At 37.5% G+C, this 16,790-nt stretch overlaps 1 protein-coding gene across 1 annotated transcript; it reads left to right on the forward strand.

Annotated features, from left to right (window-relative positions):
* The first annotated feature begins 902 nt into the window (after positions 1-902).
* cd36 (CD36 molecule (CD36 blood group)) lies at positions 903-16,060 on the forward strand. The gene is made up of 12 exons (XM_077234094.1): positions 903-1,228; positions 1,859-2,019; positions 7,474-7,621; positions 10,773-10,919; positions 11,325-11,416; positions 11,580-11,629; positions 11,922-11,991; positions 13,843-14,027; positions 14,122-14,240; positions 14,339-14,412; positions 14,521-14,575; positions 15,577-16,060. Exons 1-12 carry the CDS (start codon positions 1,106-1,108, stop codon positions 15,754-15,756), a joined length of 1,404 nt encoding a protein of 467 aa, XP_077090209.1. The 5' UTR covers positions 903-1,105; the 3' UTR covers positions 15,757-16,060.
* The last annotated feature ends 730 nt before the right edge of the window (positions 16,061-16,790 follow it).

Consider the following 16,790-nt stretch of genomic DNA (forward strand, 5'->3'; position numbering starts at 1 on the left):
TTGTTATAGAGGGGAGGTACAATACGAGACGTGTATAGCACAGCGGCAATAACTAATAAAAACCTTGAACTTTTTATTGGATTACGTGAAATGTCAGTTATCTGAGCTATGTTTTTATATTCCTGCATTTTTAAATGTTCGAGAATGATATTCATCAGGCAACGTTGATGAATCATAGTGTACAATTACCTTTTTCATGCCTTCACCGATCATAAATTCTGAATGGTCTGGTTTTTTTGTTGTTCTGTTTTTTTACATGACTTTGTGGACTGCTTGATTCTGATTGGTCAGTTGTGGCATTCAGTGGTCTGATATTCAATTCTATGCTATTCTATATTAGCCTATATCTATTTTATTTTTATGGCTGTCCAAAATATCCCAATTGTCCAGTCAGAATCAAACATTCAATTATCTGAAATTCTATGTATTGTATTGTATTGTATTGTATTCTATATTCGTCTTTTAAATTTAGAATATAGGCTATATATTTTTATAGACCTATACATGGCTATCCGAAATGTAATATTCTGTTATATTAACATCCATTATATTCATGTTCCTTTCATGTTCAAAGTGAGTTAAAATCAGTTAAATAGTTGATATAATTATAATAATTAATGTAATAAATAATAAAAAGGTAATAATATTAAATCCTATTATTATGTTATTATATTACATTTCTTATAGCTATTCTAAAATAGAAAATGTTCTTTTCTTTCTTTTGACACTTTTGACACTTTTTGTATTTTCTGAATCTGAGTTTGATTTCTGAGAATCTTTTCGAAGTGAATATAGATATTTCAAAGTCACTTTGGATCTTAACATTTGTAAACGTCAGCTCTCGACTGAAAGTGACATTGGCCTTGGCATCTGTAATGCCGTGTGTTACGCGCCCGCTCCCCGCCCAGCAGTGCGTTATCGCGCGGAGATAACTCCGTCTTAACGAGGGTCTCCTCCGGGTGTGATAAACGGCAATCCAGTCCTCTATCTCCTCTTCTACAACCTTCGATCCCTGGAATTTACATAATTCCCTGGGCGACCTAATGCTCGCACCTGACGCGCCGCCGGTCAGTATTAGTCTAGGCTGCTGCTCGTGCTCGCCATCATGACCTGCTGTGATCAGAGATGCGCGCTCATCACAGGGGCCGTGCTGGGCGCCCTGATCGCCGTGCTGGGAGGGATTCTTTTCCCTGTGGGCAACATGGTTATTGAAAACACCGTCAAAAAGGTAAGCCGTCGTTTTTGCATATCAGTATTCGGCGCACATGCGTTTGCAGATACTCCAGACACAGACAGATACTGTACATGATGAAGTTGCTGTGGAGAAATATTCTGAATAATTTAGGAACAGTCCATGTTTGGCAGGCTACAACGTACTATTAATTATGTATAAGTATAATAAAATGGGGTTTGGGGGTCAAGGGCATTTTTATTTAATAAATGTAAGAATTTATTTTATTTTAATTAATCATGAACTGTCATAATGTTTAAATTATAGGCTGAAAAGCCATTAAAATGACGTCTAATACAATTTAAATATATGTTGTGTGTATGTAAGATATTTAAACAGCAGGTTCTTGTCTTGCCTCATAGTGTCAAGGTCAGTGATCCTGTGTGTTAAATAAGCTGTATTTTTCTTCTGAGGCAAAAACATTAGAAATGTTCAATAGCATTATTATAGCCAAGAATTTAAGGATTTTATACAGAAATTGACTGAAAATAAACTCATGTTGAGAAATATTCATTGGACTGTGACAACTTGCCCCACTCTCCCCAATTTGTAAGTATAAAAAGGTATAAAATATGTATAGAGTATGTATAGAGTATCTAATACCAAGTGTGTTTTGTGTCTCTAAAGGAAACAGTTTTGGAAAACGGGACTTTAGCATATGACACCTGGACGTCTGTTGACGTAGCAATATACAGGCAGTTCTGGCTGTTTGACGTTCAGAACCCCGATGAAGTTGTAAGTCAAGGGGCCAAACCTGTGCTGGTGCAGAAAGGACCGTACACATACAGGTAAGGCGTGTGGCCATAGATACATATTCAATCTATTCATGTAAACAAACCATTCTTATTTTTCTCTTAAAGGGACAATGTGTAGGAATTTCTCCCATCTAGTGGTGAAATGTATTTTGCATTCCAAAAAGCTATGACAGGCTGTCTTCTAATAGCACTTCATCGTGTTTTCCTTCGGGTGAACAGGTTTGTTATTTCAAACAAACTGCAACTTGACACAACGAACAAACGGATGTTTGATAGAATTGAAAGTTTCCAAAGGCAGAGAAGCGACCAAAAAAGATTGTAATTTAGACCGTAACATTGACTTAACGTAAACTGTTGAGAAGAAAGCAGGCAAGTTCAGCGTGCTTTCTCCCGCATCAACTCTTTCCACCTAGAAAAAGCTATCCCGACATTAAACCCGTTTTTTTTAAATCTCCGGTCCTGTGGCTCCACATAAGTATGCAGGCCCGGTTCTACGGGGGTGCTTGAGGGTGCCCTCAAACAAAAGTGAAAGCACCCTCAGATTAAATTTTTAATAGCCCACATGTAAACGAGATTTTACCGACAATAGAAACACAGACGGATTTCACACTCATACATATACACAAAATAAATCCATTAACACGATTTTTCAAATCAGAAATTATTTCATAATGCTTTATGCATTATGTTTAATGCATTTGATTGGTTGTGTGTCCTTTCGCGATCGTGATTCGCATAGGTGAAGCTGTCTCTTTAATTGCCCACTTTGCTTGCGTGTGTGCGTCCCGCTCAGGAAATTCGTTAGCTGACTTTCTGAGACGGGGCTTTAGGTAGCCTAAAAATATTAATAGTCCATTGTTAATCATGGACATACAAAATCGGCTCAAGCAAGCTCAAACCTCTACATCACAAAAAGACGATATTACACCGCCTGCCGATGACAGCAGCGAACCCCGCCCTACAACCTCACTCTCACCGCATGACACCCACTCAAACACCGGCGATAAATCCCAGCAAGTGCCGCGGCCGATGGCGCGGACGCCGCCGAGTGACCTAGGTGATGAAGAGCCCTTACAGGTGATGTGCTTGTTATACCCCAGTCGATCTTTTAGTGGCAGTGGAAATAGTCGTTCATTTAGCAGTTCTTGGTTTAAAAATAGAGATTGGCTCGAATATTCTGTTGAACGCGATGCTGCATTTTGTTATGCGTGTCGTAAATTTGGCTCAGCTGGGACAGATGATGCATTCATCACCACTGGTTACAACAATTGGCGCCATGCCCTCGTTCATAACAAGGGACTAAAAAGGCCATTCTAGCTGCATTTAAACTGTGCAGTAAATCACTAAATGCACGTGCCATGGTCTGAACTATAGGGTAACATCACAGTATAGACTATGCGTGGCATGTTTTTGTTTGTTTTCTGCAAAGTGAGGGACATAGGCTACTCGATCATGCCAGATCGTATATCGTTTAACATAAAAGCAATTACAATATTGTCGTAGACAATAGGTGTCGCTCAGCCCTATTTTGAGGTTCTATTTTCAGACTGATAACAACTTTGGGAGCCATTTCCTATGTTTATGTAAGCACCCTCACTATTTTCAGAAGCACCCTCAGTGATTTGGTTCTAGAACCGGGCCTGTAAGTATGGTCCTCCATTATAAATAACCATGCAGTGCAATTTTTTAAACTTGCCGGGGCAGTGACAAGCGTCTCTCAAATCTTCTTGTCCGTTTCTGCTGCTTTCAGTCACTTGACGCTGGCACTGAACGAAAACGCCTTATGGAAACGCGTTGGCCTAGTACTTTTTGTCCCTCTCTGCTATTATAGTTTTTCAAGATGGCGGAACGACATGGAGGCCTCCGTGGACCTACCCGTCACATGTATATAATAAATTCTTTGTTTACGAGGATAAGTCAGATCTTTGGCAGAGGTATTTGTACACCATTGAGGACATATTTATGAATACAAATATTGATTTTAGATAATTAAATACCTAAAAAACTACACAATGTGCCTTTAAAGAAAATCCAGGAAATTTGCTACTTGATCTTTAAAATTTACTTGACTAGATCTCCATCTCTTGAATCTCGTGAAATAAAGCAGAAAGAATCTTAGTACATCAGACTTTTGCCAAAAGTATAGACCAATTTTTGCCTATTTCTAAGACATGAGACTGCTTAAAAAAAGACAGTATCAACATAATGCACTTCAAGCTTGTTAAAAAATGTTAAGATAAGTTTATCTGATGTGGTGATGCTTGTCTAATCTAAGGTTGCGTTTACACTTGGCATTAACATGCGACCTGTATCCGGATGTTGTCCACTTACACATTAGAAGAGACAAGTGTAAACGCGCTTCTGATGGGAATGTTATCCGATCAGCGTGTCCAGGTTCGGAGGTAGTCGAGAACGCATTGTGATCGGATCTCAGTGTAATGTAAACAGAATCCAGCCATCATGTCTGCATTCTCAGGTGGACATCACACAAAACCCCGCCCACTGTCTTTATTCCCCCTCCTCTCTCCGGAACTGAGAGCGTGTGGTTTTGCGATATAGTCAAGGGCGAAGTACATCGCAAATATACTGAAATGGTTGCCTTCGCACCCAAAAGGTGCAGAAGCATTAATTTTCTGTAAAGAATGCGCACTTTTCCCACCACAGCTGGCAATGTTCTCGGGCCAACGTTTCTTTGTACCGTTTCCATTATCGCTTCTATCCACATTATTATTACCTGCAGCCTCTTCATCCTCCTCATTTTGAGAGATGTGTAAAATGTCCCCGGACTGAAAATGTTTTTTAAAAGAAAACCCACCACTTCAGGTTGACTTTGCGTCGGAGCCATCTTTTTTTCTTCTTTTTTTCACGGGAATGCGAGATCCGATCTGTTATCCAGATACAGAAGCCACTTGATGTGGACTGGTGTAAATGCACCGTGACCTGATTGGTTTATGATCCGATCTGCTTGATCGGATCACTTGATCGCATGTCATTTCCAAGTGTAAAGGCTAATGTGACCATCCATCCTTATGTCATGTACTTGTCACAGACTGGTTGAAGCTGAAGGAAAGGATGAAAGGATCTTAATTGCAGCAGTGTTTATTTTTTTATTTATAATAGTCGTAAACTGGATACAAAGGAAACATGAACAGAACAACCAAACATGTAGCGATAATGACAGACAAGGAACAGACTGAAACACAGGGCTTAAATACACAGAACAGACAAGGGAAACGAGACACAGCTGGGACAAATTAACTCACTAATTAACAAGACAACAGGTGACGGATTAAATCAATGAAACACAGGTGCAAACTGGGCGTCACAGGCAAACATAACAAACACTAAACGTGACAGAACCTCCCTCTCCTGAAAGGCGCGTTCTTGCACCGTATTACATCGACAGGGGTGGGAGAGTGGGCATGATGCGAACAGTCCCTGGCTCGGCAGGACTGACGTGAAGCTCAAGCTCGGCAGGACTGACGTGAAGCTCAGGCTCGGCAGGACTGACGTGAAGCTCAAGCTCGGCAGGACTGACGTGAAGCTCAGGCTCGGCAGGACTGACGTGAAGCTCAAGCTCGGCAGGACTGACGTGAAGCTCAAGCTTGGCAGGACTGACGTGAAGCTCAGGCTCGGCAGGACTGACGTGAAGCTCAAGCTTGGCAGGGCTGACGTGAAGCTCAGGCTCGGCAGGACCGACCTGAAGCTCAGGCTTGGCAGGACTGACGTAAAGCTCAAGCTCGCCAGGACTGACGTGAAGCTCAGGCTCGGCAGGACTGACGTGAAGCTCAAGCTCGGCAGGACTGACGTGAAGCTCAGGCTCGGCAGGACTGACGTGAAGCTCAGGCTCGGTAGGACTGACGTGAAGCTCAGGCTCGGCAGGACTGACGTGAAGCTCAAGCTTGGCAGGACTGAGGTGAAGCTCAGGCTCGGCAGGACTGACGTGAAGCTCAAGCTTGGCAGGACTGACGTGAAGCTCAGGCTCGGCAGGACTGACGTGAAGCTCAGGCTCGGCAGGACTGACGTGAAGCTCAAGCTGGGCAGGACTGACGTGAAGCTCAGGCTCGGCAGGACTGACGTGAAGCTCAAGCTTGGCAGGACTGACGTGAAGTTCAGGCTCGGCAGGACTGACGTGAAGCTCAGGCTTGGCAGGACTGACGTGAAGCTCAGGCTCGGCAGGACTGATGTGAAGCTCAGGCTCGGCAGGACTGACGTGAAGCTCAGGCTCGGCAGGACTGACTTGAAGCTCAAGCTCGGCAGGCATAATGTGAAGATTAGGCTGGTCAGGTGTGACGTGTAGATCAGTCGTGACGTGAAGAATCTCAGGCTCGGTGGGACTAGATTCTGGACTGGTGGTCTCGGTGGGACTAGATTCTGGACTGGTGGTCTCGGCAGGACGAGACCCTGGATGGGTGGTCTCGGCGGGATGAGACTGGACGGACAGCCTTCTTGGCAGATCTTGCTGACATCATCAGTGGATGTGCCATACTGGCTATCAATCTTGATTGCCCATAGACTGATCTGGTGGCAGGACTGATGGCTGGCAAGCTGGTTTTCTCCTCACTCTCCCCGATGGTAAAGGGGGATCTATTGTGGACAAGCATCCACTCTACATAGTCCTGGAAGCTCCCTCAAGGTCCATCCCCGGGCAGGCGTGCTCTGGTCTGAGTTGAAAAACACACAGAGGCTGGTGTCATCATAATGGATGAAAGGTACCAAATCCAAATACCTCTGTGTGTGGCCCTCGAGGGACAGATCCCCTGGGACAGGAAGAGAATTTTTACTGCTGCTAGATCCATATATTGTGGTCTGTCGTTCTGTCATGGGCTGGTTGAAGCAGAAAAGGATCCAGGATCTTAATTGCAGTAGTGTTTATTTAAACAAACTCAAATACTCGTAAACTGGATACAAAGGAAACATGAACAGAACAACCAAACTTGTAGCGATGATGACAGACAAGGAACAGACTGAAACACAGGGCTTGAATACACAGAACAGATAATGGAAATGAGACACTGGGACAAATTAACTCATAACGACTAATTAACAAGACAACAGGTGACAGGGATTAAATCAATGAAACAGAGGTGCAAACTGGGAGTCACAGGCAAACATAACAAACACTAAACGTGACATTACTAAAGTAATTTAAATAGCAGTATTTTAAACAATGTATATGTTGCACTTTTTATTTTATCTTTATATTTAATATAATATTTCACATATTTAAATTGTATTTAATTCTATTACCTTTACATGCAGTATACATTTTACATGGATTGTACACAAGCATCAATTGGCTTAATTACCCGAGGATACCAAAAAAAGTTATATACTGTGGTGATGTTATATATTCTTAAAATATGACATTACAATATGACCAGTAAAACACCACATAACTAGCATATTGCAATTTTAAGCCAACAAATTGTCATGATGTATTTCCTAGTGGTCTGATATGCTCTCATCCTCTCTGTTGTCTTCCAGGACACGTTTTATCCCCAAAAGAAATATCACCTTCAATAAGGACTTCACAACTGTTTCCTTCGTGCTGCCGTTGGGAGCCATCTTTGAGCCTGGCATGTCAGTAGGAACAGAGGATGACATAGTCACATCACTGAACCTGGCTGTAGCAGTATGTATTTTAACAACCATCTCTTTCCATCCCTCTCTGCCCTTCTTGTCTTCCTCCTTGTTAGTTTTCCTCCCTTGTTCTCCATGCCAAGTTGATGTGATGAGTAATCCTCAAGACTGGAGTAATGGCTGCTGAGAATTCAGCTTTGCCATCACAGGAATAAATTATATTTTTAAGTATATGAACTGTTATTTAAATTTGTATAATATTTCAAAACGTTACTGATTTTACTGTTTTTTTGATCAGATAAATGCACCCTTGGTGAACACTGAGACTTTATATTAGGTCTCTTTACTATATGTACAGTACATACATAAACACAACAAGTACATTAAGGGGTAAGGGAAAGGGTCAAAAGTGTAATTATAGATGTAATTACAGAAAATAATTACAGCTGTAATTACATTCAGCTAATTATAATAATACAAGTACCATGTAAAAACATATAAGTGCATTGTATCAAATGATCCATTTAAATGTTAGTACATAGTTGTTAAATACACCTAAAATAAAGTGGGATCTTACCGAAAATCTTACCAACCCGAAACTTTTGAAAAGTAGCAATAACTACTGTTCAGAAGACTGATGATCAAATGATTAAAAGTGACAATTTCTGTTCATCTCCTAAAAAATGTATCACTTTTCCATATATTAAGCGGCACAGCTTTTTATTGATAATAATAAGAAAGGTTTCTTGCGCATCAAACCAACATATTAGAATGATTTGTGAAGGATCATGTGACAATGAAGACTGCTAGAGTAATAATGTTGAAAATTCAGCTTTGCCATCAAGAATAAATTAAATTTTGGTCAAGTCAAGTCACCTTTATTTATATAGTGCTTTAGTAACACTTTACAATAAGGTTAACATTAACTAATTATAAACTGCACGTATAAAGCATTTATTAATCTTTGTCAATTTTAATTTCAACATTTACTGATACTTAATTAAAATCTTGTTAACATTAGTGACCTATCATTGTACTGTGAACTAACATGAACTAACATTTAAGAAAGATGAACAAAGACAGTAACAAATGGATTGCTCATGGTAGGTCATAGGTCTGTGCAGAGGACTTGTCTGGTTCTTGTGGTCTTTGCTGAGGATCTGTGCCGATTGTTATCGTGTCGACGAGGCCTTCCCAGGGGATTGCCTATAGTTGACAGGATCTCTGCTGACATTCAGGGCTGTGTTGCGGTTGTGTCTAGGTGCAGGTCCACGATCTGATCTGGATATGACAACAGTAACCTCGGGATAAACAGAGAGACTAATATTAGCGTAGATGCTTCTTACGATGTAACAAATGCATTGGGTGTTAAGTATTATTTGTTCTGGTTAACTTAATGTATGCAGCATTGCAATTCTTTAACGGATGTGAATTATCGAAATGTGATAATGTGTTTTGTGTATGCTAGGTTAAAAAGTTTTTAGTCTAGCTTAACTGACAGAGTGTGTCTGCTTCCTGAACAAGGCTAGGAAGACTGTTCCAGATTGGAGGTGCTAATGGGAAAAGGATTAACCCGCCTGCGGTTGATTTTGATATTCTAAGTATTATCAACTGGACATAATTTTGAGATCGCAATATTAAATTATATAAAATATATAAACAGAACTGTATATAACAAATTGTTACAATTTCAAATTTTATATATATCAGTGGTGTTTTCTCCGGGGGCAACGGAGGCAGTGTCTCAAAAAATTGGATGAGAAAATAATCTATATTAGAAAAATAAAACAAATATTACAAAATGTGACATTAAAAAGAATATAAATCACAGTTTTTTCTCAAGTAACAGTGTCTAACTGTGACACCCGCAAGTAACATTACCTCCTCTGAGCAATAATACTAACACTAATACAAATATATTAACATAAAAAATGTAAGGGATGATAAAAAAAAATCTTCCATGTTTTCATTTAGACAGTAAAGCTCATTTACAAAAAGTTTCATATGATTAAAAGAAATTGAATGAATGTTTTATATCTTCATTTGATTACCAGAATAAATACAACTCCAAATTTTTTTTTTTTTAATACATTTCATAGAATTTTTTTAAATGTTGTATAAGTTTAATAATTGTATAAGTTTCATGATTTCGATTAATTAGACATGCATTTAGATTACAAAAAAATTGTAGGCCTACACCACGTATCCGTAACACCCTCTCCGCGACGCAAGTAGGACACTAGGGCCCAGTCCCAATGTGCATACTATCCACCCTATCCGCCCTAAATAGTATTGACAATTGCTAATGTCACATACTATTTAGGACGGATAGTATGCGAATTGGGACTGGGCCTAGTGAAAGAAATCCTAGGGGAAACACTGGGTTATTGTTGGATATGATTGTTTATGGTTGGATGTGATTGGTTCGTGCGAATAAATCCCGCCTCTTGTTTACGTGCATGTTCCCCCTTCGCAAATAAGTTTGAATGAACAAAATGATTCAGTTTAATGGGAAGACTAATTAAAAAGTAAGAAAACAACTCAACCGTTTAGATATCATCGCTTTGTCACGTCAAAATCAAATTTGAAATGGACTGAAAACACTATGTCTGTCATGGCGTTTACAGAGCATCATAATTGACGAAAATAAGTTCACTATTAAAACAGCTGAACATCAGTTCACAAATAAAATAGGCTACATTGTTTAAATTGTACTTTTAGTTAACATTTTGGAATAAATGTAAAAATGCTTAAATTAACTTGATTTATACGTAATGAATATAACATTAATTACATGTTTACATAGTTAATGTAAAAATATAAAATAGAATTGTATTTGGTGTCTCTTTTATATGTAATGTTTATTAAACCATAAATATGTGACAACATTAAGTATAACTGGGACATGAATTTACATTTTATATTAATATACATGTACACATATATAAAATATGTAATATTAATCTTTAACTCTTTTCACTCATGTACTGACCCTTCATTGAGATTAGATTGTTTCAGAATTGGTTGTCAGTTCTAAAGCAAGTCAGTCATTGTTTGCCAAATCAAAAGATAAAATGCTGATATCTACAATTATCTGTCCAAAGGCAGCATAGCACTTGACTCTGTATGTTAATGCATAACTAACAAAGTTTTATGAATTTATGATTCCATAGTTGATCAGTCTTTATTTTCTTCTCTTCCAGGGTGTCTACAGTTTACTTGGTCATAAATTGGCAAATTGGTTTATCCAAAGCTCCAATTCCACACTTTTCCAGAACAGGACTGTTAAGGAGTTGTTGTGGGGCTACAAAGACCCAATGCTGAAAACCATGATGGGAGTTTTCTATCCAGTAAGGATGACAACACTTGATGCACCTTTATAGCCCCATTGATTGATAAAGTATACATAAGTATATAGGCTACAGAAAAACTGCAATTACATAAGATTTATTGTGTTGTGAGGGTCATGTCCAAATTTGCAAATGATTTTGCACAAAGTAAATATGTATGTAAGAATACAAAGAATAAGAATGTCCGATGTAATTATTAAAGACCCCATGAAATGGTTTGACAAAATATATATTATAGCCTCGAAGATACATTGAAAAGCAAACTCCAATTTTAACTTCTTTTAATTCTGAAGGTTTTTAAATCAGAGTTTAAAAATGCTTATGTTCCTAGTTGGTATTGCCCTATTTGTTGTGTTATTTATGCTTTAATGTTCAAGAGAAAGTACTTTGTTTTTTTTCTTTTAGTACAATGACACCACCGATGGACCATACACTGTGTTTACAGGAAAAGATGACATTAAAAAGGTAGCCACGATTGAAAACTGGATGGGAGAAACGTAAGTATGTTACATTAGCATAAAAAATATGTGCAACATGGAACATATATGTGATTCTTTGAGTTGTAATTCAACTGTTGTAGTTCAATTAATCACATTCATATATTAAACCCAACATTAGTAAAACACAGACTAACAAACAAAAAAAACAACTGTTGTACAGATCACTGAGTTACTGGAATGACTCTTATTGCAACATGATAAACGGAACAGGCAAGTTTTCCTCTAATATATTACATGTATATTGAATTAATTGTAATTATGTTACTATTGACATATGAAAATATATGGTATGACTTCTGTTCCAAAGCTGTTGGCCTAAAATTGTGGTAGATGTGTCCAATAAAGAAATTAGTGTGCAGAGCTCAAAGTTTTGCATCTGTTTATCATCTAATTATAGGGCCTTCGGCACTTCTAAGTCACAATTTATTCTGAGATTTCTTTTACAAATATAATATTTCATACATTATTTAATTGTTATTCACTTTTGTATTCATGTCAACAGACGGTTCCTCCTTCCACCCGTTCCTGGACAAGAAAGAACATCTATACTTCTTTTCTTCTGATATCTGCAGGTATTTCCAGTTCGTTCCCTATGTTAATCAGTAGAAAAAGTACTTAAACCACACTAATAAATTTTGTCATTGCCTTATAGAACAAAATATGAAACTAAATTGTCTGCAAACAGCTGTTTGAACAACATGATGCGTCTTTTACTAATGTTGATTTGCCATTTAACAAACTTCAAAACAATTTGCTTTAAAACTGTGCTTATGCTAGCATTCTTTACAATAAATGCCATTTAGTTTGACATGGTGTATGACATTTATACATTACGTGTGACATTAGTGTCCACATATTTTATGAGGCTACTATATACAGTATTTTGAAATGTCACACATCAGCAATGTTCTCATAATCTATGGATTAAAGTCCTGTTACCTCCATGGTTCATGGACTTTCATCTCTTCCCTTCCGATTAAATATGATTTTGGAATCATGATAAGATATAATGAATCCAAGTGGAGGTTTCATGCTTCCACTCTTTTGTTTGTCATTACCACCAGAGGTCAGGCCACTCCTTTTCTTCTGCAGGGTCAGAGATGTCAGAAAAGATTGTAGCAATGCCAACAATCCTTCACTTTCATCATAATACATCATCTGTGACTGCTGGAGGAGATCAAAGCTAGACAGTGTCTTTTTTTCTTTTAGTCACATGATAAGTTTTCAAAATGTATTAGAGACCACATGTTAAGGCTTCTGAAATTAAAATGTGTTCCTCATGTTTTCATTCATGCATACACAATAGCTAAAAAAAGCATTTAGACACTTAACACACTTAGAACACACTTAAAAATGTCATTGCATTTATATACAGTATATACACAAAATATTAAATTAAAATGGCACTTATTTTCAAATATATAACACACTTAAAGCAAAATATGTCTAAAAAATATGAATGTAATATGATGAAAACAATAAAAAAATTGAATAGAATAAAAAATATAAAACCATTCATATACACTATCGCTTAAAAGTTTGGGGTCAGTAGGATTTTTTTAAAGAAATGGATTAAATTGATCAAAAGCAACAGTAAATGCTGTTCTTTTGAACATCCTATTAATAGAAATTTTGAACAAAAGAAAAAAATTAACTATGGCTTCCACAAAAATATTAATCAGTAGAAAGGTTTTCAACATTAATAATAATAAGAAATGTTTCTTAAGCACCAAATCAGCATATAAGAATGCTTTCTGAAGGATTATGTTTGACTGAAGACTGGAGTAATGATGCTGGAAATTATAGTTTATATATTTTAATATTCACATAGAAAACATTTAAAATTGTACTAATATTTCACAAGATTACTGTTTTACTGTATTTCTAAACAATTGACCCTTCGCTAGCCCTGCATTTATCCTCTTGGGTTCTAGGTTTCGGGAAGGGAAAAAATTTCACCCCCCCGTCCAAACTTTTAGGATAACGGGTATCAGATTTGCACAATCCGTACGCTTCGGCATGTTTCCCTCACTCGAAAGCTTGACAGACCTCCCGCGCCCAGTTACGGTTGCTAAGCCACGATTGGCCAGTGGCGGTTTTCGGGCGTGGCTTAGCGAAGGGTCAATTAAATTAGCTTGGTCAGCATAAGAGACTTCTTTCAAAAACATTAAATCTCACCGACCCCAAAGTTTTGTGTATTATATCAATTATAAAAAAAAATAAACAGAGCAATACCAATAGAGTCCTCACACCATCGGTGCTCAGGCCTTCAATAATATACATTCAAATGTTTAAAATGAAGACAAAAAGTATTTGGACACTTTCTGGTTGTCAAACAGTATGATAGTGGACATATCATTCATTAAGTAATGTGAGGAAGCACACGTTGTCCCTTTGCAATAAATATTATGCTTATCTTCTAGGTCAATATCTGCTGTATATGAGAGCACTGTGGACCTGAAGGGAATTGATGTGTATCGGTACATGTTGCCTTCTGAAGCTCTGGCCTCTCCAGTGGCCAACCCAGATAACCAGTGCTACTGTACAGACCCGGTAATCACCAAAAACTGCACTATGGCAGGACTTCTCGACCTCACTGCGTGTAGAGGTCAGTGCTTTGAGCCTCTTATAAAGTCAGTTGAGACTAAAATGTATTGAATGCATTAGTCATTCACAATCATTTTTTTTTTATTTGCCAACAGGAGCCCCAGTATTCCTCTCTCTACCCCACTTCCTCTATGGCTCCAATGATCTCGTCCAATCAGTGATCGGACTGAGTCCAAACCCTGATGAGCACTCCATATTTTTGGACGTGGAACCGGTGAGGAGCTCATTTCACTTTACATAAGTTTTCTTTCTTTAAAAGCAGGAAGCTTGATGATATGATGATGTAATGGGTATGCATCTTGTCATTTGTAGATTACAGGTTTCACTATGAGATTTGCAAAAAGGCTTCAGCTCAACATGTTGTACGGCCCATCGAATGATATTGTGTATGTAAACAGACATCACACGTTGTCATGAATGCCTGTGCGCTTTGCTAAAACCCATAAATGCCTGGCCTAACATGATGTCTTTGGTGTGTTTTTTTTTTCTCACAGAATTTTGAACAAAATCAAAGACCACACAGTTTTCCCTATTTTGTGGGTGAATGAGGTGAGTGCTAACGAAACGTCTATTTAAAGCGGTTTAGTCCAGCTAAAGCATAGAGTCAAATAAAGAAGCCAGGGGCCGTATTCACAAAACATCTTAAGGCTAAAAGCCTTCAGCCTCAGCAATCCGCCCAATCACACTGTACACCATTGAGGCAACAGGCCATAGAGACTTGGGTGCTGAGCCTTTTCTTCATCAGTGCAATCAATATTTTGATTTATGGATTTTAATCTGCGATGGCATAACATTAAGATTAATTTATGTACAGGCAAAATATATTGAATGATGGATTGTATTGTATATCTATATATACTGTATGTATGTATGTGTATATATATATATAAATAATTATTTTTTTATTCAGATATTTATCATTGTATTTTTCTTGTATATGGCATTAATTAAAATATTAAAAAACATTTAGGTTGGATTAAACTATTTAGGTCCAACTAAATCATTTAGGATTATATGAAACATTTAGGTAGAATTAAAGCATATAGATCCAATTAAAGGATTTAGGCTCATATAAAACATTTAGGTTGAATTAAAGCATTTAGGTCCAACCAAAGCATTTATGCTCATACAGTATAAGGTTGAATCAAAGCATTTAAATCTTATATATATATATATATATATATATATATATATATATATATATATATATATATATATATATATATATCGGTATATATAACAGGCAAACGTTTTTATATGCAAATATGATATGTATAGTGTGTGATTGTACACTGTGGGTTATGAATATATAATTTAGATAGAATAAGCCCTCTCTAGATCCATTATCTCCACTAAGTACTTTAGACCCATTGAGACCAACAGAGTGATTTCTGAAATCTTACATCTGATATATCAGAAGAATTATTACGGTCCATAAACGGCTAATCTCACACATGTCTGACCCCTGGACCATCTGATTGTCTCATCTGAGCAGGATTAGGTGCTGCCTTGCTGCTAACTATAATATTTGTGTCTCTTATTTGTGTTAGACTGCAGTCCTGGACGATGAGACGGCCGACATGTTCAAGAAAGAGCTGATTTCTCGAATGGACCTGCTGGAGGGGTTTCAGATCGGACTTATAGCGGTCGGCTCCATCATATTTGTCAGCTGTATGATCGGATTGATAGTGGTGTGCACCAAGAAAAATAAACATGGTTTTATTGCATAAAGGGAGGGATGCTTGGTGCTTTGTGTCTTTGATTTTTGATATCACCCTTTTGGGGGAATTGTATATTGTTATTGTTATTTGAGCTCAGAGTATCGCAATTCTATTTATATAATTTATATACTCTGCAATTTTGAGGAGCACAATTATTTCCTTTGTATTTGCTTGATATTGTATCAAGTCATACTTTCAATAGTTATCAGGGTAAATATTTTGCCATTATGTGGTCATACTGTGGTTGATTTCGATTTGAAATAGTTTTGTATGTCAGCAGAATTTCAGTAAAACAAAGAACTGTGAAACTTGGCCTCATTGTTTTTTTCTGTTTTCTTTCTGTAATTCCTTTCTGTTCTATTTGCATAGTTATTGCTTTATACATGTCTCAAATCATATATTAAGTTCTAGCTTCTCATGCATAAGAGCAACCACCAGGCTGAAGGACAGAGAAACAGAAGAAATTCTGGAACAGATTTCTCTGCTATACCCTGTAAATCCATACGATTTATTTTCCACTCTCCAATGGCTACTAAATGAAAATGGGAGGGTTTGTAGAATAAGAGGACTGTGGTTGAGTGGGACACAGGGGCTTGTTTAATATTAAAAGTAGGGCTGGGAGCACTATCTCTCTGCTTTATGAATTATGAAGCGTCACTGGTCATCTCTGACTTGACCTATGGGTTTTGAAGTGGTAAAGGCCAGAGCAAACAGCATGTAGGTTTATACTTTGGAATACAGGCTTGGAGACAAATGTTCATATTACTAACAAATAAGCATAATTGTTAAAAAAATAATAACATTCTGATAACTTCTCGAGTTATAGGCCTATGAGGCCATATATAATGCATTATATACACAGTGCATCGGAACCATATTGATAATTGGTTGGTATTAAAGGTTTTTTTTAATTGAATGTGAATATTTTTCGGTACTACAAATATAAAGGAATTCTCTGATTCTCTTGTAAAGAGTCCTAAAACATGACATGTTGAAGTTGTTTAATGCAGTTGTTCAATCTTATATTATTAATAAATAGGAAT

Source organism: Siphateles boraxobius, unplaced genomic scaffold (genome assembly GCF_051911475.1).
Source record: "Siphateles boraxobius isolate OS27281-9 unplaced genomic scaffold, OSU_SipBor_1 19, whole genome shotgun sequence".
NCBI lineage: Eukaryota > Metazoa > Chordata > Actinopteri > Cypriniformes > Leuciscidae > Siphateles > Siphateles boraxobius.

Excerpts from the sequence above, each read along its gene's own strand:
- cd36 (XM_077234094.1), top strand. The coding sequence starts at position 1,106 with ATGACCTGCTGTGATCAGAGATGCGCGCTCATCACAGGGGCCGTGCTG. Across the intron at positions 11,417-11,579 it reads GAAAACTGGATGGGAGAAAC|ATCACTGAGTTACTGGAATG; the intron begins GTAAGTATGTTA and ends ACTGTTGTACAG. Across the intron at positions 14,576-15,576 it reads CTATTTTGTGGGTGAATGAG|ACTGCAGTCCTGGACGATGA; the intron begins GTGAGTGCTAAC and ends TATTTGTGTTAG.